Source organism: Cavia porcellus, unplaced genomic scaffold (assembly GCF_034190915.1).
Source record: "Cavia porcellus strain 051 isolate PalLab524CR breed Dunkin Hartley unplaced genomic scaffold, mCavPor4.1 scaffold_25, whole genome shotgun sequence".
Taxonomy (NCBI): Eukaryota; Metazoa; Chordata; class Mammalia; order Rodentia; family Caviidae; genus Cavia; species Cavia porcellus.
The window spans coordinates 41,521,233-41,538,719 of record NW_026947508.1 but is presented as its reverse complement, the minus strand read 5'-3'; the positions used below and the strand labels follow the sequence as shown (position 1 = coordinate 41,538,719).

Genomic DNA, 17,487 nt, shown 5'->3' with positions numbered 1-17,487 from the left:
CTCCACCTCCACCTCCATTTCACTGTGTGCACAAGGTGGGGTGTGGTGGGAGCTAATAGGAATAAAACCAGGGCCTTTGAGCTTAATTATAGCCCCAGCCCTGTGTGTTTTAGATTTTGAGACAGGGTCTCTAAATTGCCAAGGTGCCCAAGCTGGGCTCCAATGTGTGATCCTCCTACCTGAGTGTCCCAGAGTGGGAGGATTACAGGCATAAGCCTCTGCACCATGCTCCTTCCACAAGTTACTATGAGAACTACAAGTAAGAAATGAGAGGACCATGCCAAGTATTGTCCATTTGGCTGTTACTCATTAGGTCAGGCACAGTATTAGGGATTTGTTTGGTCAATTAACAGATTGTTAGGTGAAAGGCTGCTATGCACCAGGCAAATGCACTCTTGTTCAAAGCAGTTAACGGTGGGGAGAACGGGGACTCACTAGGGCACTTTCTACCATACTGCACATACTTCCTGTCCAACTTCCAAAGGCAGCCTTCCCAGACTCCCTGTACCTCTCGCCTCTTCCTGTGCCCTGCTTGTTGTCCCCTCTCACCCTCTTTCACCACCCCAGAGCTTCAGATGCCTGCACCTAGCAGCGGTGCCACAGGCACATACAAGCAAAAACTCATTCATTCTGCCTTCTGCATGTATGGATACCTTTGCCTGCTCTTCCTGACCCTGAATTCAGGCTCAGCTGGACCAGGAGCTGTGTGTGGAGCATGAAGCTTGGAAAAGCCTGATGCTTAGTGTTGAGATCAGTCCCATAGAGCAAGCCAGGGTCAAAGGCCAATTCCTCCTTTCACTCTTCAACCCATCTCTTTACAGTGCAGCCCTGTCCTTGGTGCTGTGGAATCAGCTCAGGTCAATGCTGCCCTGTCGCACAACCCAGCAGGGGAGATGCAATAGAGGAATAACCAACTGAGGAGCAGTCCAGCTCTACACCCGCAGAGTGGGACGTCTGATCTGCAGCTTGTTTTGAGAAGCGCCTCATAGTAGGCGCTTTACTCTTTTAGACTGAGCCCCCAGCCCGGACCCTGTGCCTCTGCTCCGGCATTGTGTGCAGACCAATCATTTACAGACTCTAATGACCTCCTGGGTCTCAAGTGGGGCCCCAAGTCCTGTATTTCCTACACGTTTCCAAGTGGCTTAGTTATGTTACCCATGCTTTCAGGATTCTAGGGCACTTATTTCTCTGAGCAGTAACAACTGGAAAATGCCACCCCCAAATGACCTAACTCCAAGAGGCGGGGATTTTGCCCATTCATTGGTAAATTCCCAGTTCCTAGCACAGTGCTTGCACACAACGCTGTTTTCTCCTCAGGAGCCAGGAACGATCCTGAACTAGCAGCAATGCCATCAGCTTTGAGATGTTTTTTTTGCAACATTTGACTACACCTACTATGTGCACGGCTATGCCTGAATCTTTTATTTTTTTTTTATGGAGAGCTCACTTTGAAGTTATGCTGGCCTCAGATTCATGGTGATCCTCCTGCTTCAGTTTCCCGAGTGCTGGGATTACAGGCATGTGCCACCATGGGGGTTCAACATCAGGTGGCATCCTGATACAAAGCTCACCAGCTGTCCTCCCCAGCCACTTCCCCAATTCACCACCAGCACACCAAGCCCTTTCTGTTAACTAAAACAGCTTTAATTAAAAAATATTAATACCTTGGTGAGTCCCATGCTTTCCAGGAGGCAGGACAGACAAGAGGTCCAGTGGCACACCCCACACCCCCCTTCAGTCAGGAGCTCCTGGTGTGCTTGTCTCTGAGATCTAGAACTGTCCTCAGTGCCTACAAAGGGCAGTCAGTGCGGCTATGAGGAAAGGCAGCACCCTCTCAATAAGAAGCTGAGGACAGACAGGTAAGTGGCGGTGGGGTGGGGACAAGCTGTGGAGAGATTAGGTGAGGACCCAGGAGTCCAATCTCATGTGCTGGCAGACATGAGAGGAGGTTGCCCAGAGTCAGTGAATAGGCAGACAGTTTGAGACTGGAAGGAAGCTTCCAAAGGAACTCTCCACTCTCCAGGGCACATTGGATTGGTGGGCTGTGCTGCTGGTGGTATTGGGGACTCATAGACAGCACTGTGGAGGTGGGGCACAGAGAGAGCTCACAGGTAGAGGAAGAAGACCCCAAAGATTGGCAAACTGGAAGGGACGCTTCAGTTCGATGGTGAAAAGCGGGGAGAGGGTATGAAGGCGTCAGCAAGTGTGCAAAGTTCAGGAGGCAAAGCTGAGGGCCCCCTAGAGCTGTGCCCAGCTGGTGAAGCCGTCCTCCTTCCGGTCCTGGGGGAGCGGGCAGCCCAAGTGCTCCTGCCCGCAAGAGGTCCTCACAGGTAGCGCTCCAGCCCCGGAGCGAAGCCCGGCTGCCTCAGGTAGGCCTCCCCGGGGCCGAGCGGTCCAAGCGCGCCGGCGGGCCCGGCTAAGGCCAGCAGAGGCTCCGCGGGCAGCGGGCCCGGGCCCGGGCCGGGGCCGGGGACAGGGCTGGGGCGCGCGGCGGGCAGCCCCAGACGGTCGGGGGGCTGCGGGTAGAGCGGCGGCGAGGCGGCAGCGGCGCAGGGCGGGAAGGCGTCGGGCACAGCGCAGCAGGCCGGCTCCGGCGCGCCCAGCGCCGCCAGCTCGGGCTGCAGGCTCAGCAGGCCGTCGACGCGGAAGAGGCGCGCGGGCGGCGCGGGGCCGGGCGCGGGGGGCGCGTAGGGGAAGGGCGGCGGGGGCCCGGGCGGCGCGGCCGCGTGCGCCGGCGGCTCGGCGCGCTTGAAGCGCTTGCGGCGCCGCAGGAAGCTGCCGTGGTCGAACATGTCGGCGGCCGCGGGGTCGAGCGTCCAGTAGTTGCCCTTGCCCGGGTTGCCCGGCTCGCGGGGCACCTTGACGAAGCAGTCGTTGAGCGTGAGGTTGTGGCGGATGCTGTTCTGCCACTTGCGCGGGCTGTCGCGGTAGAAGGCGAAGCGCTCGGTGATGAAGCGGTAGATGGCGGCCAGCGTGAGGCGCCGGCCGGGGGCGTGCGCCAGCGCCATGGCTATGAGCGCGATGTACGAGTAGGGCGGCTTTCCGCGCTGCAGGGGCCGCCGCCGCCGCCGCCCCGGGCCCGGCGCGGGGCTGGGGTCCGCCTCCCCGCCGCCCGCCGCCGCCGCCGCCGCCTCCTCCGGCCCCCGGCCCGGCTCGGCCGCGGCGAGCGGCGACGGCGGCGGCCCCGACGGCGCGGCCGAGGGCAGGGCGGGGAAGCCTGTGTAAGCGGCGGGCGGGTCCATGTCGCTGCGCCCGGCACTTGAGATGTGGCGGCCCCTGCCCGCTGCTGGGGAGAGCAGGGCCCTTGGACTCGCCTTTTATGGACAAGGCCCCACCACCCCCGGGGAGAGGGCTAGGACCTTCCCCGCTGGCCAGCGCCTCCAGCTTGCGCCCCAGCCCCTTCCCGCGCTCGCAGCCCCCTCTACTTCGCCCCTCCCTTCCTCCCTCCCTCGGTCTCGCGCCCCTTTGAGTCAATTTTTCTTAGACCCTGTCTCATCGCTTCCCTATCTCCATTGGACCAGTCCCGTCCCACTGTATTTGATCTGTCTCCTTCCGCCCCTCCCCCTACCCCTCTGGGTCAGTCCCAACTACAAATCCATCCATTCAGGGCACTTTGCTGGACCTCACCCCAGTTTGCTCCTCCTATCAGTTGGGTCTCCTCCATCCTCTTGCCATCCTTCCTTCTGCAGCTGAAACAGGAATCAGAGAAGATTTGCTTGCCCTCAGTGCCCTTTGTGGCTTGGCAGGAGCATGTCAGGCCCAATACTGGAATTAGGAAACTAGGGTTAAGGTCAGAGGGAAAGGCAGGGGCTGGTTTTATATTTGGAGACCCCAGGTCAGAATCAGTATCTCTTGTGCTATGTCCCCCACATTCCAGTCATGGCCTTCAGGCTTCTTGAGCCATCTTTGAGGAATCAGAATTATAAAAAATGGCTCAGTTACTTTAAATCAAGAATTTCCCCAAATCCAAAATTTGAAGTTGCTGTTAACACAGCTCTGCACAGTCCCTTAAGTTTCAAAGAACACTGACCAGCATGAGACAAGCTAAAGGCCTGAGAGAGCTGCTCTCTGATCCAGACACTACTCTGCTCATTGAGTTAGGGGGTTTTGGCAGTTTTTGTTAAATACCATCAACTACCACAGCCTAGAGGGAACTGAAAGGCGTAGGGAGCTTACATTGAAGCCTTTCCTACTCCTGCAGACAGGCCACATGTAGGGACCTGGACAGGGAGCAGGGCTGGGAGTACAGTGAGGCAAGTGAGGGACCTATCATGCTCAATTTAAGGATTCTGGGGGCTTCCAAGTGTAGGGTCAGCTCTTGAGATTATGGCCTAGTGAAATTTGGGGCCTTGATTGCCCCACCCCAGCCTAGCATTAATGAAGTGTGCCTTGCACCTCTATAGATGACCAAAGCTTATGTCAATTGGCCTGTGGCCTAGGATGTCAAAATCCCATCTCAAACCCAGAGCCCAAGGGCCTTCTCCTAGCACCAGTCACAGCTGGTAACGTCATAGCCACTATTATTAGGCATTATGTATTTGGTAAACATGTTAAATACATTATTTGCCTTAAGCTTGGGCATTGCTGTGAAGTGTTCCAATCCTCATTTTGTGAATAAGGAAACTAAGGTGCTGAGAATTTAAGCAGCTAACTTCATACAGCTAATAAGGACAGAACTAGAATGCAACCTGAGGTCAAAGCCACAGCTCCACCTCTCCTCTAACGCGGTCCTTTAAATGGAGTCTTTAGAATCTCATAGGTTACTTTGGAATTTCAGCAGCTCCCCATACTTCCCTTGCCAAAATTGACTGCTGAGCTCTCTCTTGACCTGGTCGGCATGTCCGGGTTCCCATTGAACACCATCACATGGACGGTCACTGAAAGGAAATGTTTCTCTCCCTTAACCCAATACTTTCCAACCACATCCTGGTCTCCTCGCAATATTTCAGGTCTCAAATGGATGCCCTCTTCTCCGCCTGCCTCAGCCTCTACATCGAGGTCCCTGTCAGGTCTTATCTGTGCCACAAATCCATCTTTCCTTCAGTTCTTCCAGCCCTACTTTGGCCTGCATCATTCACCAAGCACTTGAGGGTAGGCCCTTTGTGAATGCTCAAGGCAAGACAGAGACGATGAGTTTTACAACCTAGTGGAGAGATGCACCATGAGGAGCTATAAGAGAGTTGGTCACGGGGCCAGGGATATAGCTCAGTGATATAAGTGCCTACCTGGCAAGTGAAAGATTGTGGTCCAGTACGAGAGAGAGAGAGAGTGAGTTGGTCAGGAATGTGGAAGTACAGTATGGAGATTTAGAGACAGTGCCCTACCCACAACAACAGAATCAGCAGCCAGGTTTACACTAAACAGTCTCTGCCTCAGTCCCTCTCCAATGAGCGTTCTACTGCCACAGCTCAGTCTGTAAGGAACACAGGACAGTGCAGTCACTCCACACAGCTAACCCAGAGGAGGGCAAGACAAGCAGCCATAGCAACATAGACTTAAGTTCTAAGAGCAGAGCGACCTCCCATCTGAGCCCATCTCCTAACCTGCCAAGTGGGAGCAGTGACATCTTTTCTAAGCATTGTTATGAATCTTGTACAAAAATGCCTGGTCTGCTTGGACACTTGGTAAGACTGTCATTTTCCCTGACTATACAACAGGCGCAGAGACAGTGCTTATGGCACCTTGGCCACTCCCTTGCCTGCTTCCCTTGAGGGATACAGCCCTTCCAAAAAGGCAGTCCACCACAGCCTCTGTCTCACACCTCCAGAGAGTGAAGGGGTCAGGATGAGATTGGCTCTTGTTACCCCCTATCACCAAGTGCAGTTTTCTTGTACTTTTGATTTTTGTATGCAACCATGTATGCAAACTGGGACATAGTATATTCAATAGATGATACTGAATGCTCACTTGGCTATGCTGATCCTAAGGAGAATGGGCGGGGAGTTGGCCCAAAGGGTGAGAACCTAGACTTTTTCTAGTTCTTTGTGCCTGTCTGGCCCCCTCCATTGGGCCTGCTTCCCAGAGTAGAGCAGGCCAGTGTCAGGGGGCGGCCCAAGGGCTAATCCGCGTTTTCAGCGTGGCTGGGCTCTCTTTTCACAGGCCCTGGGCCGGACGTGATGCGGCTGAGCATCCGGGCATAAGATGGCCAGTGAAGGCATCCCCTTTCTCATGGGCCTGGATTCCAGGCGGCCCAACGTCTGAGTGGAGCCCCTGGGGCGGGAGAAACACACTGGCTGGGCTGGGCAGTCCTTTGTCTGACCACACTGGGTGGATATTCAGACTGGCAGGAGGGATTAATGGCCAGGGATTGGCCCTGGGGCCGGCCTTCCCACTGCCCTTTGGAGGCCAAAGGCTCGGGTCAGGGCACACAGCGTTGATGGCTCTCTAGATAGGAGTGGAAATTCCCAGCCTCGTCCAAAGCTGTGTGCACTAGACCCCCATCCAGACCCCCTTCCCCTCTAGGGGAAGAGATACCACTGGCCTAGACATACTGCAAGGCAAGCAGCTGTGGTGGTGCAAGAACTTACAAGTACTCAGTCTAGGAGAGAGGGTTGAAGTCATCTCAGGTCCCTCCCCAAGATTTTTCTGGGAGTGTCCCATAATTGTGCTTTCAGGGCTCTAGAGAGAAAGAGTCACAAGAGGCCAGCCTGAGCTGTCACCTGATTCCTTAAAGCTTCCTACAACAGTCCTCTAACACCTCTAGCTGCAGACCATCCTAGAGTTACATATTTCTGAAGCCCTCTATCACAGTGTTAAGGAACCCTAGCCCAGAGAGAGCAGAAGGGACTTAGGCCCCATAGGAAAGCCTAGACACCTCTACCACCACCAACACCATTTTGGACTACATAGTGGCCCAGAAGGTTTTTCTTCCTCCTCGCACCTCAAACTAGAGTGGCCCTTAGCTCATTCCTCGGGAGCCTGAAGCAGGCAGTTCCAACCAATCTGAGGAGTGACTTGGGACCCCACCGTAGCAATGCCCTTTAGGGCCAGGTTGTTCCTGCACTAGGAATGGGAGCGGCAACCCCAGGCTTGGCTGCAGGGTCCTGTTCCAGAGGAGTCTGAGCCAGGCACAGGGAAGGCAGTGAGTGTAGGCCTGACTGGTGAAAGAGCATTAGGAAGGGGTTCCCCTTCTTCATCCCTCTGGTCCTTCATTGTGCCAGTCCTAAGGATCTGTGTGGAGGCTGCCCCAGGGGCAGATGTGGACCCAAGGGATGGATTAGACCAGCCTCTGCCTTCTTCACTGTGACTAGGAGGAGGGAGCCACACAGATGCTTCTTGAATAAGATGGCCACTTAGGATGCAGACAGAGTAGGGATGGCAGCAGGAACATGAGAAACAGAGCTTGGCCAGCTTGGCTAAGTTGGTCCTTGCTCAAAATTCCCAGACCTTTGAAAGGTCCAAATGATTTCCCTTCCAAAACTAACCCAGTAAGAGTTCAAAGGGCCAACCTGAGCAGTCGCCAAGTTCCTTCGGCTTCCTGCATTGAACTCATTCTCTGTGTCCCCTGAACATCTCAGTCACTGCACTTACCTTGCTTTCATTGTCCTCCATGTGTTTGTCTACCCAACTCCACTTGGTGTGATGGAAGGCTCAGTTCATGAGATGGCATGAACTTCCCATCAGATGATGGGAAGACAGAAAACTGTGGGTGAGAGGTATGATAGCAAGAATACGGGGCCCATTCTGGGGAATGCAAGACTTCCGCTGTTTCCCTGAAAATGAAGTTCTGAGGGCACAGCCTACATGTTCCAGTGCCAGGTGGCTACTGACTGTCATCATTATTACAGTTCTAATTCCCTGTAGCTGGCAAAGGGCATCAAGGGACTCAGACAAAGGAGGCAAATTGGGTCAGATTATAGCTGATTTTATTTGCCAGGCTAATGGGCTGAACATAGGGATCTTTGAAATGTTTCCACTAGTTCATTGACCTGATCAGATCTTCCATTTAGATGCTTCAGTCCCCAGGAGATGGGCTAGACAGGAAGAAACTGGAGGCCAAGAGGCCAGATGGGAGGCTGACGGAGAGGAGGTGTGCTCCAAGGATCGGCCTTGAGGAGCAGCAGACACCTCATTCCCTTTCACTGCAGGCTGGATGGAAGAGAGCCTGGAGGTGTCCATCTCCCATGATAGGTTGGCCACCAGCTTGGTCCCATAGTTAGAAACTGGCCGTCATCTTCTGCTCCTTGCTTTCCCTCTCCAACCATCTTCAGTCATGGAGGCCCGACATGTCTGAGAACTTGCTCTAAAACTTTCTTCTCCTGTCTGTCAGTCTCGTCCTTATTTTGCCCAGTATCAGTACTTCCTGTTTTGACCCCAGTGACTACCTGGCTGTTCTCCCTGCCTCCCCTCTGATTCCCTGTCCCCTCAGCAGGAAGAGCCACTTCCACTAGCTGCCCACCTCTGTCAGGAGTCAGACTGACTCAGCAGTCTGCTGGCTGAGCCACAGGACTGACCTGTGCACACCAATGGTGGTGTTTCTCTCTATTCCCTGGGCTGTAGTCCTGCTTCCCCACAACATTCACATTCTCTAGTCACATTAGCTGCTTCCACCCCAAGTTCCAGATGCCCTCCCACTCTGAGCCTTTGCTAATCAAAAGCAAATCAACCCAGGCTTCCAGACTTCAGCACATAGTTTTATCTATTTTTCCAAACAATCTGTCCATCTTCTAAGAACTTGATTGCAACAAATCTCATCTTTCCCTTTGAAAAACTTGGCTTTGAGCTGGGGGTGTTGCTCAGAGGTAGTGCATTTCCCTGTACAAGGCCTTCAGTTCAATCCCTAATACCAAAAACACAAAACAGGAACCAAGAAAAACCTTCCACCTTTGCCCACCTTTCCAAGGGTGCACCAAACATCCCTGAGGGCTTTCCCACCCAAAGGCAGAGAACTAATCTCTTCTACTGGCCATCTGCCTGGAGGGGCCTTTCTGCAGTGATCTGCCTGGCACATTCCTGTTTGTCCCTTGAGAGTCACTCTCAAAAGATGACCATTATCTCCTAGAAAACATTTCCCATTTTCTTTTTCCTCTCTTCTGCCGCAGGCAAAAGGGCCAAGACGTCTCTGGCCTGGCTGTACCCAGACAGACTTTAATACATGCTCCATCCTTCTTCCAGCTGCACAAAGGATGTACATAGCTCTGAAGTCAGGGCTGGGCCCCCTCATCCCTGAGCCCTGTGCCAGGCTGAGGAGTTGCACAACTCCATAAGCATTCAGGAGTAGCCCATCAAATGAACAAATGAGCACATACATCTCAAAAAGCAAAAGGTCCTTGTACCTGATCTCCAGCAAGAAACCAGCCTGCCCTTCCTGCCACTCTGCGCAGCTCTGAGACCCCCCACTCAGTCCTTGATTTAGCAGGGTCCAGGCTCAGCTCAGACTTAGACAATATTGGCTCAGCCCCAGGGGTGTAATTCTAGCCGCTCCTAAACCGCACACCACACACGGCATCTGAAGTATGCTCTGTGTTATTTGGGGCTGTCAGCATCTGCCATCTACCTAGGCTCTGCACCTTCAAAGACTCAGTGCTCTCAGGCCTCCCTGTTTCTCATTTCCAGGAAAGCCAAAGAGAGAGGTGCTGTCCACCAGACTGGTTGAGCCCCATTCCGGTGTTAGACATTAGACACCGAAGTTCCTGGAGCACCAGGAGGACTCTGAGATGATCGCCTTCTAGGCCCCTTAGCTCAAGGCATCTGGAAACCATGCAGCACCCAACGATATCCCCAAGCTGGATGCACAGTGTGTCTCACACAAATATGAATATTTCTCAAGTGGATGTAAATGCTGCTGCAATGGATAAACACAAACACATGTAAAAGCTTTGCAGTTGTTTTTATTTTTGTCATGATTTTTAATCCATCAATGGATATTAAAAGCACAACTACTATCATATGAGGGAGTTGTTTTTAAAATCCCCATTCTTAAACTCTACTACAAAGCGCCTTCCTTACAGTTTTGGTGCATTAAGAGCTAGAAAAAAGGGTGACTCAAAAAGCAGAAAAAGAAGAGAAGCCACCACCTCTGAAGGATTTGGAAAGTGATGTAAGATTACTATTGTACAATCACCAATGTGGAAGATGTGCTGGAAATATTTATCACCTAGGATGTTTTGGGCATCGAGTAATACAAAACTCAAATGAATTGCAGCTGTAATGAAACACATTTTCTCCTGAGCAAGAAGGTCAGAGATGGGAGCAGTTAGGAATCTGGCTCCCCTTCTCTATAATATTCTCAGTCAGGCTGTCCCTCATGACTCGGCTTCATCTTTTAGACTGGCACAAGGTAATGCAGCCAGAGCTGCCATATGTGAGTTCCAGTTGTTCAGAACAAGAAAGGTTACATCTTTCTTTGCCTATTTCATAGGAAAGAAAAGCTCCTGCCCCTTCCCTAAATTTCTCTTACACTTTCATTGGCCAGAAGTGGATCATGATCCTAGATCAATCACTGGCAAGGAGAAATGACTTCCTTCTAGGCTTCCTTCTATCTAGGATCTACCTACTCTTGGACTGGGAAGAATCATTTTCCCACAAAGTGAATTGCTGTGTAGCTGAGAATAAATACTGAAAAGGAAAAAAATGCTATTAGAAAGGAGGAAGAGGAGCTGTTACCAGTGCCTGCTTCAGAGGGACAGGAGAGGAGGCCAGAAGCGAGGCTGGAGTTGGCTGTCTTGTGCAGCATTCATCTTTCAGCCTTGTGTAAGCTGCCCACCAATAACCAGCTGCCCCAAGAGCTCTCAGCTCCTGAGCACAAGGAAGGACACATTCTCTTACAGATACAGGTGGGCAGTTGGAGAAGAAGAGGAAAAAGAGTGGATACAATGTATTACCACTGGCTTCCATTTAAGAAGTGACCCAAGCAGGGACCAGGCAATAGGGCTCCATGAAAGATTATCTGGCTGGATGACCGAGAACAATCCCCGTGATCATCATAGACCTCAATTTCTTTCTTGTAGAATTTGTACAAAAGCTAATTCTTTGGTAACATTCACCTCCCACAAAATATTAAGCCTATAATATTTTGGAAGAGGATGAGTGGGAAAGGGTTAAGAAGAGCAAGAAGATGGAGCTTAGAAAGGTAGAAAGAGAAGAACTGGTGTGTTCCAGCAGGCTCTGGCTAGCTTAAATATTCTGTAATCAGGTTGAATCCATTCTCTTCAACAGTAGGCAAGTGTTAACTGTTTTTAAAGAACTTTTAATGACATGAAAAAATATTCATAAGATGCTACATATAAAAAGCAGGCTATAAAAGTTACATAGCTTGCTTTCAATGGTTGGAAAGGAGAGGAAATACAACAAAATGCCAACAGTTTTAATCTTAGGTAATTTTAACTTTTTGTTTTTAAGGAATTAAAATTTTGAACATTATTCATCAACTTGTACTCCTGTGCTTGTAAGCACTTTACTATAAACAAGTTAATATGCCAACAAAAAGTTTTTGGGTTTATACAGATTTAAAATGTCAGATACCAATCACAATGCAACCTCAGGGGGGAAAGAACTATGTGGCTATGATGTGCTAGGTATGGGGGTGCACACCTATAGTTTCACTACTCGGGAGGCTGAGGCTGAGCCAAGTCTGAGACTGACTTCGGAGATATAGCAAGTCTGTCTCAGAAAATAAACAAACAAAAACCAATAAGGAATAGGAGTCAGAGAGTTTAACTCTGGGCTACAGTTTTTTTGCACATTATGAATCCTGGGATCATGTGCAAAGTAGAATCTTTTCAAAAATGGCTTGACAAGATTTTCAAAACCCTCCCAATAAGTATGCATTAATTAACCCAAAAAAGTAAATTAAAAACTATCCTAAATCCAAAGAGGAGAGAATGTTGGGTGTGGTGATTTATGCTTGATTATTCCAGAACTCTAGAAAGCTGAGTCAGGAGAATCGCAAGTTTAAACTTAGCATGGGCAATGTAGTGACTTATTTAGACTCTATGTCAAACTAAAAAATGAAAAAAAAATTAAAAAGGAACCGGAAGAATAGCTCAGTGTGCAGGCCCTAAGATCATTCTCTAGTTCTGTGGAGAGGAGAAGATGGAGAGAGAAAATGGGGAAGAAAGGAAAGATAATGAGAATTGAAATTCACAGAGCTGCTGCCTGGTCACCCAGCTAGAAAGTGCTACAGGGTTCAGGAGCTGCTGAAGCTGAGTACAAATGCAGGGCTCTGACATGGCCCAGTCATGGCTGACCTGAGAACAAGGAGACACCTCAGGGGACAAGCTAGGCCCCAGCTGAGGCCACCTGGAGACTTTCTCCTAGGATAGTTCTCCTTAATTAACATCCTCTGTTGCTTGGAGGGGTCTTTGAACCCCTCCCAAGATCCTGCTCAGGTTTCCTGTGTTTTCCACTGTAACCCCTTCCTCCTTTGAATAAATATGAGTTTCCCAAAGACACTGTCTGTCTCAGCCCCCAGAATTAAGAACTCTGCAGAGGGTTGTGGTCCTTCTGGTGTCCTAAAGATCATATCATTTGTCTCATTCATTTGGGCCTTTGTGGTGCACTTTTTTGTGAGATTGGGGATCTAGGCACAGACTCCAATAACAAGGGTAGAAATCTCCTGAGTGTACTTGGGGCTTTGAGTTTGCAAATCACTTTTTCCCTATAGACTCACTCTTCGGAAGCTGCAGCTAAATTTGAAAATGCCTAAGATTAGAAGCCACCTCCCAGGTCACCTGCAGCTCTGACCTCTCCAGGGCCTCTTCTCTCATCACCCTTCAGGCCAATAGGCTTGATTCCATACCATAGTCTGTTCAGACAAGGATCCCCAAGACTGCCTTGAGAGGCACAGAGTTGGGCAGTCGCTCACCTCAAGACTCTCAGGAGATCTTACATCTTTCTGCTCAAAGAGTAGAACACCAGAGTCTAGAAGGTTGGGTGCCTAGCAGGGCCTTCCCAGATGCCAGAAGAGCATCTGGATGGTGCAGTCATTAACAGAGCTTTGGCACATTTGGGTGCAATAACTGCCTGTTTTCTCCCAGGCACATTGAGAGCAGCCTTTGCTCAGAATGTAATGAGTCTGTTTCCTACAATGGAAGGAGACGTTCATGCTCCTCCCAGGCCTGCCTGCCCGGCTGCTCTTGGCTCACTCGCCTTCCTATTTTTAGATGTATCCCCAGCCCTAGCACCAGCCACTGGATGGGATTGTGAGCATCCCTCACCATAAGGAAGACCAGGCAGGCAGCCTAATCCAGAAAGAATCTTTCCCCCCAGCGCTCTGCTATGGTCAGCTCACTTCTTTTCATCTCCACTTGAAAACTCTACCCAGGGGATTCCCAGGTTTTAAAAATAGAGTATTTTTGGTTTTTCCCTCAAAGAAGCTTCATAGATAAAAAGTACAAGTAAATCTAGGAAGCGATGGATTTGTAGCCCATCTCTTATGTCCCTCCCACACCTGGCCCAGGCTACTTCTTTCTCTCATTCTCCTGGGGGCCCCTTACAAATGTCAGCACTTCTCCCTGGAACACCTTTCCTATTTTCTCTGTTCTCCTTCCCATTTGAAATGCTCAGCATGTGCCACCTCCTCCAGGAAGACTTAGGGCTAAGTTTCCTAATCCAAATTCCCACAGCACCTGTGCTTCCCTGTGTCACAGCCACTGTCACGCCAGGTGCTAAGTGCTTGCTCACTTAACTCCTTCCCCCACTTAACTGCAAATCTTGAGAGCACAACTATTTCTGTAACAAGATTCCCCATGTGCAACAGAGCAGCAGAGGCAGAAGAGATGTGCAGTGAATGTGAAATATGTTGTATGTAACATCTGACCACAGCCTGTGAAGTGGCTGTCTTTACTCCCATTTTACAGATGAGAAGATGTAAGGCTCAGGGAGGAAAAATAACTGGCCTCAAACCTAGCAAGTTACAAGACCACAGGAAACACTCAGTCCCACCATCTGCTGTGTTATAAGTGAAGAAGCTGCAGCTCCAAGAGGTCAGGGACTTGCCCAAAGTCACAGGGCAATAGGACTGTCTGGGAATTCATAAGAACATTTAGTCTCATCACAGTAGAAGTATAAAATGGACACCTTGGGCTGGGGATTTAGCTCAGTGGCATAAGCACCTGCCTTGCAAGCAGGCAGTTGTGAGTTAGATCTCCAGTACCGATAAAAAGGAAAAAGACAAAATAAAATAAAATAAAATAAAATGGACACCTAGGTCAACTTGTAACACCCAGATGAACTGAATCAGTGTAGTTCTGGATGTGGAAGGCTCAGCTGAGGATTATTGACAACAGTATAAAAGCAGAATTGGAGGGGAAGATGGTGTGCTGTTGATTCTCCTGGAGAAGCTTGTCATACTGGTTTTCCTGATACAAACTCAGCTATTCTTATCGCCAGAAGAACTCAGGGACCATCCTCAACAACAGTCACTGTTGCTGAGGATGGCTGCGGTTGTTTTCAGGAGAGCTCTGGTCTTTACCTTGAGCATCACTTCCTGGCTCCAGTGCAGATCTCTCAGCCTGCTGGCACAGATCCTTCATAACTGCTGGTGCAGACTTTCTAGTTTCCCCCACAAACCTTCCCAGTACAGATTCTTGATACCAACTTGCATCAGACATTGTTGTGGACTCTAGGCCTCCATTGGACTTACAGATGACATTGCCATGGGCTGTAGGTCTCCAGCTGGACTCATGCAGGACATTGCCACAGAATCCAGGCCCTCAACTGAATTCTTTGGGTCTCTAGTGTGTGGATAGATTGCTTGCATTTGTCTTCATTTGACTCTTTGTGTGACTGTTATAAAACAATCCTATAAATTGTGTCCTGTTTTAAATTTATTTCCTTGTAAATCCTGACTACAACATCTTCGGAGTATCAGCTCGGCTGTGACAATTTCCCTTCACTCAGAGCTGTCCACACACCAATCCACGTAACTCAGAAATGGCTCCCAGAGGTGCAGCCTTGCAGCCACATGTGGTCCCATCCCCTTACCCAGAGCTGAGTGGGCAGGAGTTGGACTCTTAGCTTAACTGGGCCAATCACCTTCTCTCTTGGGAATTTGGACACTGTTTTTATGTGGCTGGATTGTCAGGTGCCGTGAGCCATCATCTGCGCCCCTGTGTGATCTGAGGGTGGAGAAGGCAAATCTAGGAGGAGATGGGGCTTTTCTGAGACTGGGTCCCTTTAGACTTCCAAGTCCTTTGTGCTCGTGTCCCTGTTCTGGGTTTAAGCTGACTGTAATGGGTTTCTTGCTGTGAGAAACAGCACCCTAATAGTGCACATGCCATGATGGCTTTCGTGAAGCAGATGCTGTTGCACAGGCTGACATGGGTACTAGAGCCATTTTAGGTGATCAGACAAGGAGGCCAGTGCAGGCCTGAGTGCCAGAGAGGCCTCCTTGGAGCAAGCAAGACCCTCTGTCCTGAGAGGATGAAGTCAGGGAGGGAGAAAAGAGAGGCCTTTTTAGGGGACATTGAAGCAACACAGAAAGCCTAACTTGAAGAAACAAAACAAATGGCCAAGCAAAGGGTGTCACAGGAAACAAGAAAGACAGAGGTCTTCTGGTCTCTAGGAGCTCATCCAAAGCCCTCTTGGTACAGGGGGCACAAGGAAAGGTGGGCAGGCACCGAGTCCTGGGAGGGTTTCTCAGGGCTGCTTGCCAGCCAAATTGTTACAGGTAAGACAACTCCAAAGCCACCCTGTGCTCTACCCCTGGACCAGGCACTTCACCATTTCTCACACTATCTTGCCCTGTGTCTTTGCAATGCATTTCTGTCCCTTTCAGCCCAGCTCAGGCAGACACCTCACCCCAAACCACGTTTTATCACAGTCCACTCCAAAGGGAATCTAGATTTTCTTTCTGTGGGTTCCCACTTGGACTCACTAGTATAGAGTTCACTTATAATTACACGAGCCTGTTTGCTCTGCTGGGACGCGGCCACTGAGGCCAGGTCTCAGGTCTGGTTCACGAGAACGGCTTTCCCGTTGCCCTGTGCCTGGGCTGGCCCTGGCAGGTGAAAGTGTGCTGAATGCATGAGCCAGTCCTCCCTTCGCACTAATCATGGGAAGAACAGTGTTTGATGCCTCCTTGTCAACTTCCCACCCTTACTTACCCATCAACAGAGAAGGATTTATTCCATCCTGCCTAGGAACAGAAGGGAGGGGGGCTGTGCTGGGTCCTACAGGTATATGGCATGCGTGTGTGTGCATGCATGAGTATATGCGTGTACAGGGAGCTCCCGAGAGCCACACCACAGGGAACTACTCCCTGCCCTAACCCTAATGCCCATGCATTCCAGTGTCATGCTCCTATGGGACAACAGGCACCAAACCTAGAGGCTAAGGGAAGATCTGGTCAACGGCTTCAAAGTGAACCATGCTGGGTGCAGCAGAGATCAGTCTAATCTTCTGTCAGTTGTTGACTGCTGTGAACTGACAGTTGTGCATTCAGGATGAGTAGATGTTTCCCTTCCTCATACTGTTCCCCATGTTCAGGCAAGGCCAGGGAGAGGGGCACTGAATGGTAAAAGGCTTGACAAGAAAAAAACAGGGAAAGGGCTGGTACTTAAGGTATATCTACAAGTTCCAGCTGACAAGTATTTCACACGTTGCTCCCAACCTCTTCCCATCAATGAGGTAGCCAGTGCTCCAGGCCTGAGATGGCTGGTGCCAGGGTACTGAGCTTGGATCCGGCAGAGTAGGGACCATCTCCATTTCCTGGTTTGAAGATGGCTTCCTTCTGCATGAAGTCACATTGCCTTTAAGGATCTAGAGAGGCAACTTTCTAGCACTTTTTTAAAAAACTCAAACCCTCATGTCTCCAAACCCTCATCATCTTAATCTTCCATCCTCCAAAAAAAAAGCTCTCTAGAGCAGGTCACTTGGACATCCCTGGACATAATCAGACCACTCATCACATCTGCCACCTGCTTGCTCAGCATTTAGCACAAGCACCTTTGCTTAGACCTCTGGGTATTGAACATCTGCTTCAGCCATCTGGCTCAGTTCCATGAGGGTGGGCTTTATCTTTTTCAAAGCTCCATTCCAGTTGGTGCCCCATTATCAGTACAGCGATGTTTCCTTGCATCTCTGCTTCCTAAGTCCCATAAGGAAGGTAGACCAGATGCACCATGAATGCCCAGTGCCCCAGAAAGTCAGGAGGCAATTCCTGTTGGAGAAGGCACCAATTTTCAAGCCCACTTACAACCTCTGAACTAAAGGACAGGAGGAAAGGTCAGGGGGCGTACAGCTGTCCCCCACTATGGAAACAAACAAATATCTTCTGAGCATCCACTATGTCACAGGCATTGTGCTAGATGTTTGAGATACAACAAAGACAAAAATCTTGGTCCTCTAGAGTTTACTTCCTAGTGGAGACAGCCAGACATGAAGCAAAACAAATAAGCAAATCTTATACTATGCTGTGTCTTGCAAAGTTGCCAGCACTATGGACAGAAATCAATTCAGGAGGACAACAGAGGGAGGGGGCCCTATTTTATTTAAGAGGTGAGGAAAGCCCTTGAAGATGATCAGCGAGGGAGCTGTGTGGATGCA

The 17,487-nt window shown here is 50.2% G+C and overlaps 1 protein-coding gene across 1 annotated transcript; it reads right to left on the bottom strand.

The window, feature by feature from the left end:
• Positions 1-1,622: 1,622 nt before the first annotated feature.
• Foxe3 (forkhead box E3) lies at positions 1,623-3,491 on the bottom strand. Its single transcript, XM_063236431.1, has one exon. It carries the CDS (start codon positions 3,240-3,242, stop codon positions 2,325-2,327), a length of 918 nt encoding a protein of 305 aa, XP_063092501.1. The 5' UTR covers positions 3,243-3,491; the 3' UTR covers positions 1,623-2,324.
• Between the last annotated feature and the right edge of the window lie 13,996 nt (positions 3,492-17,487).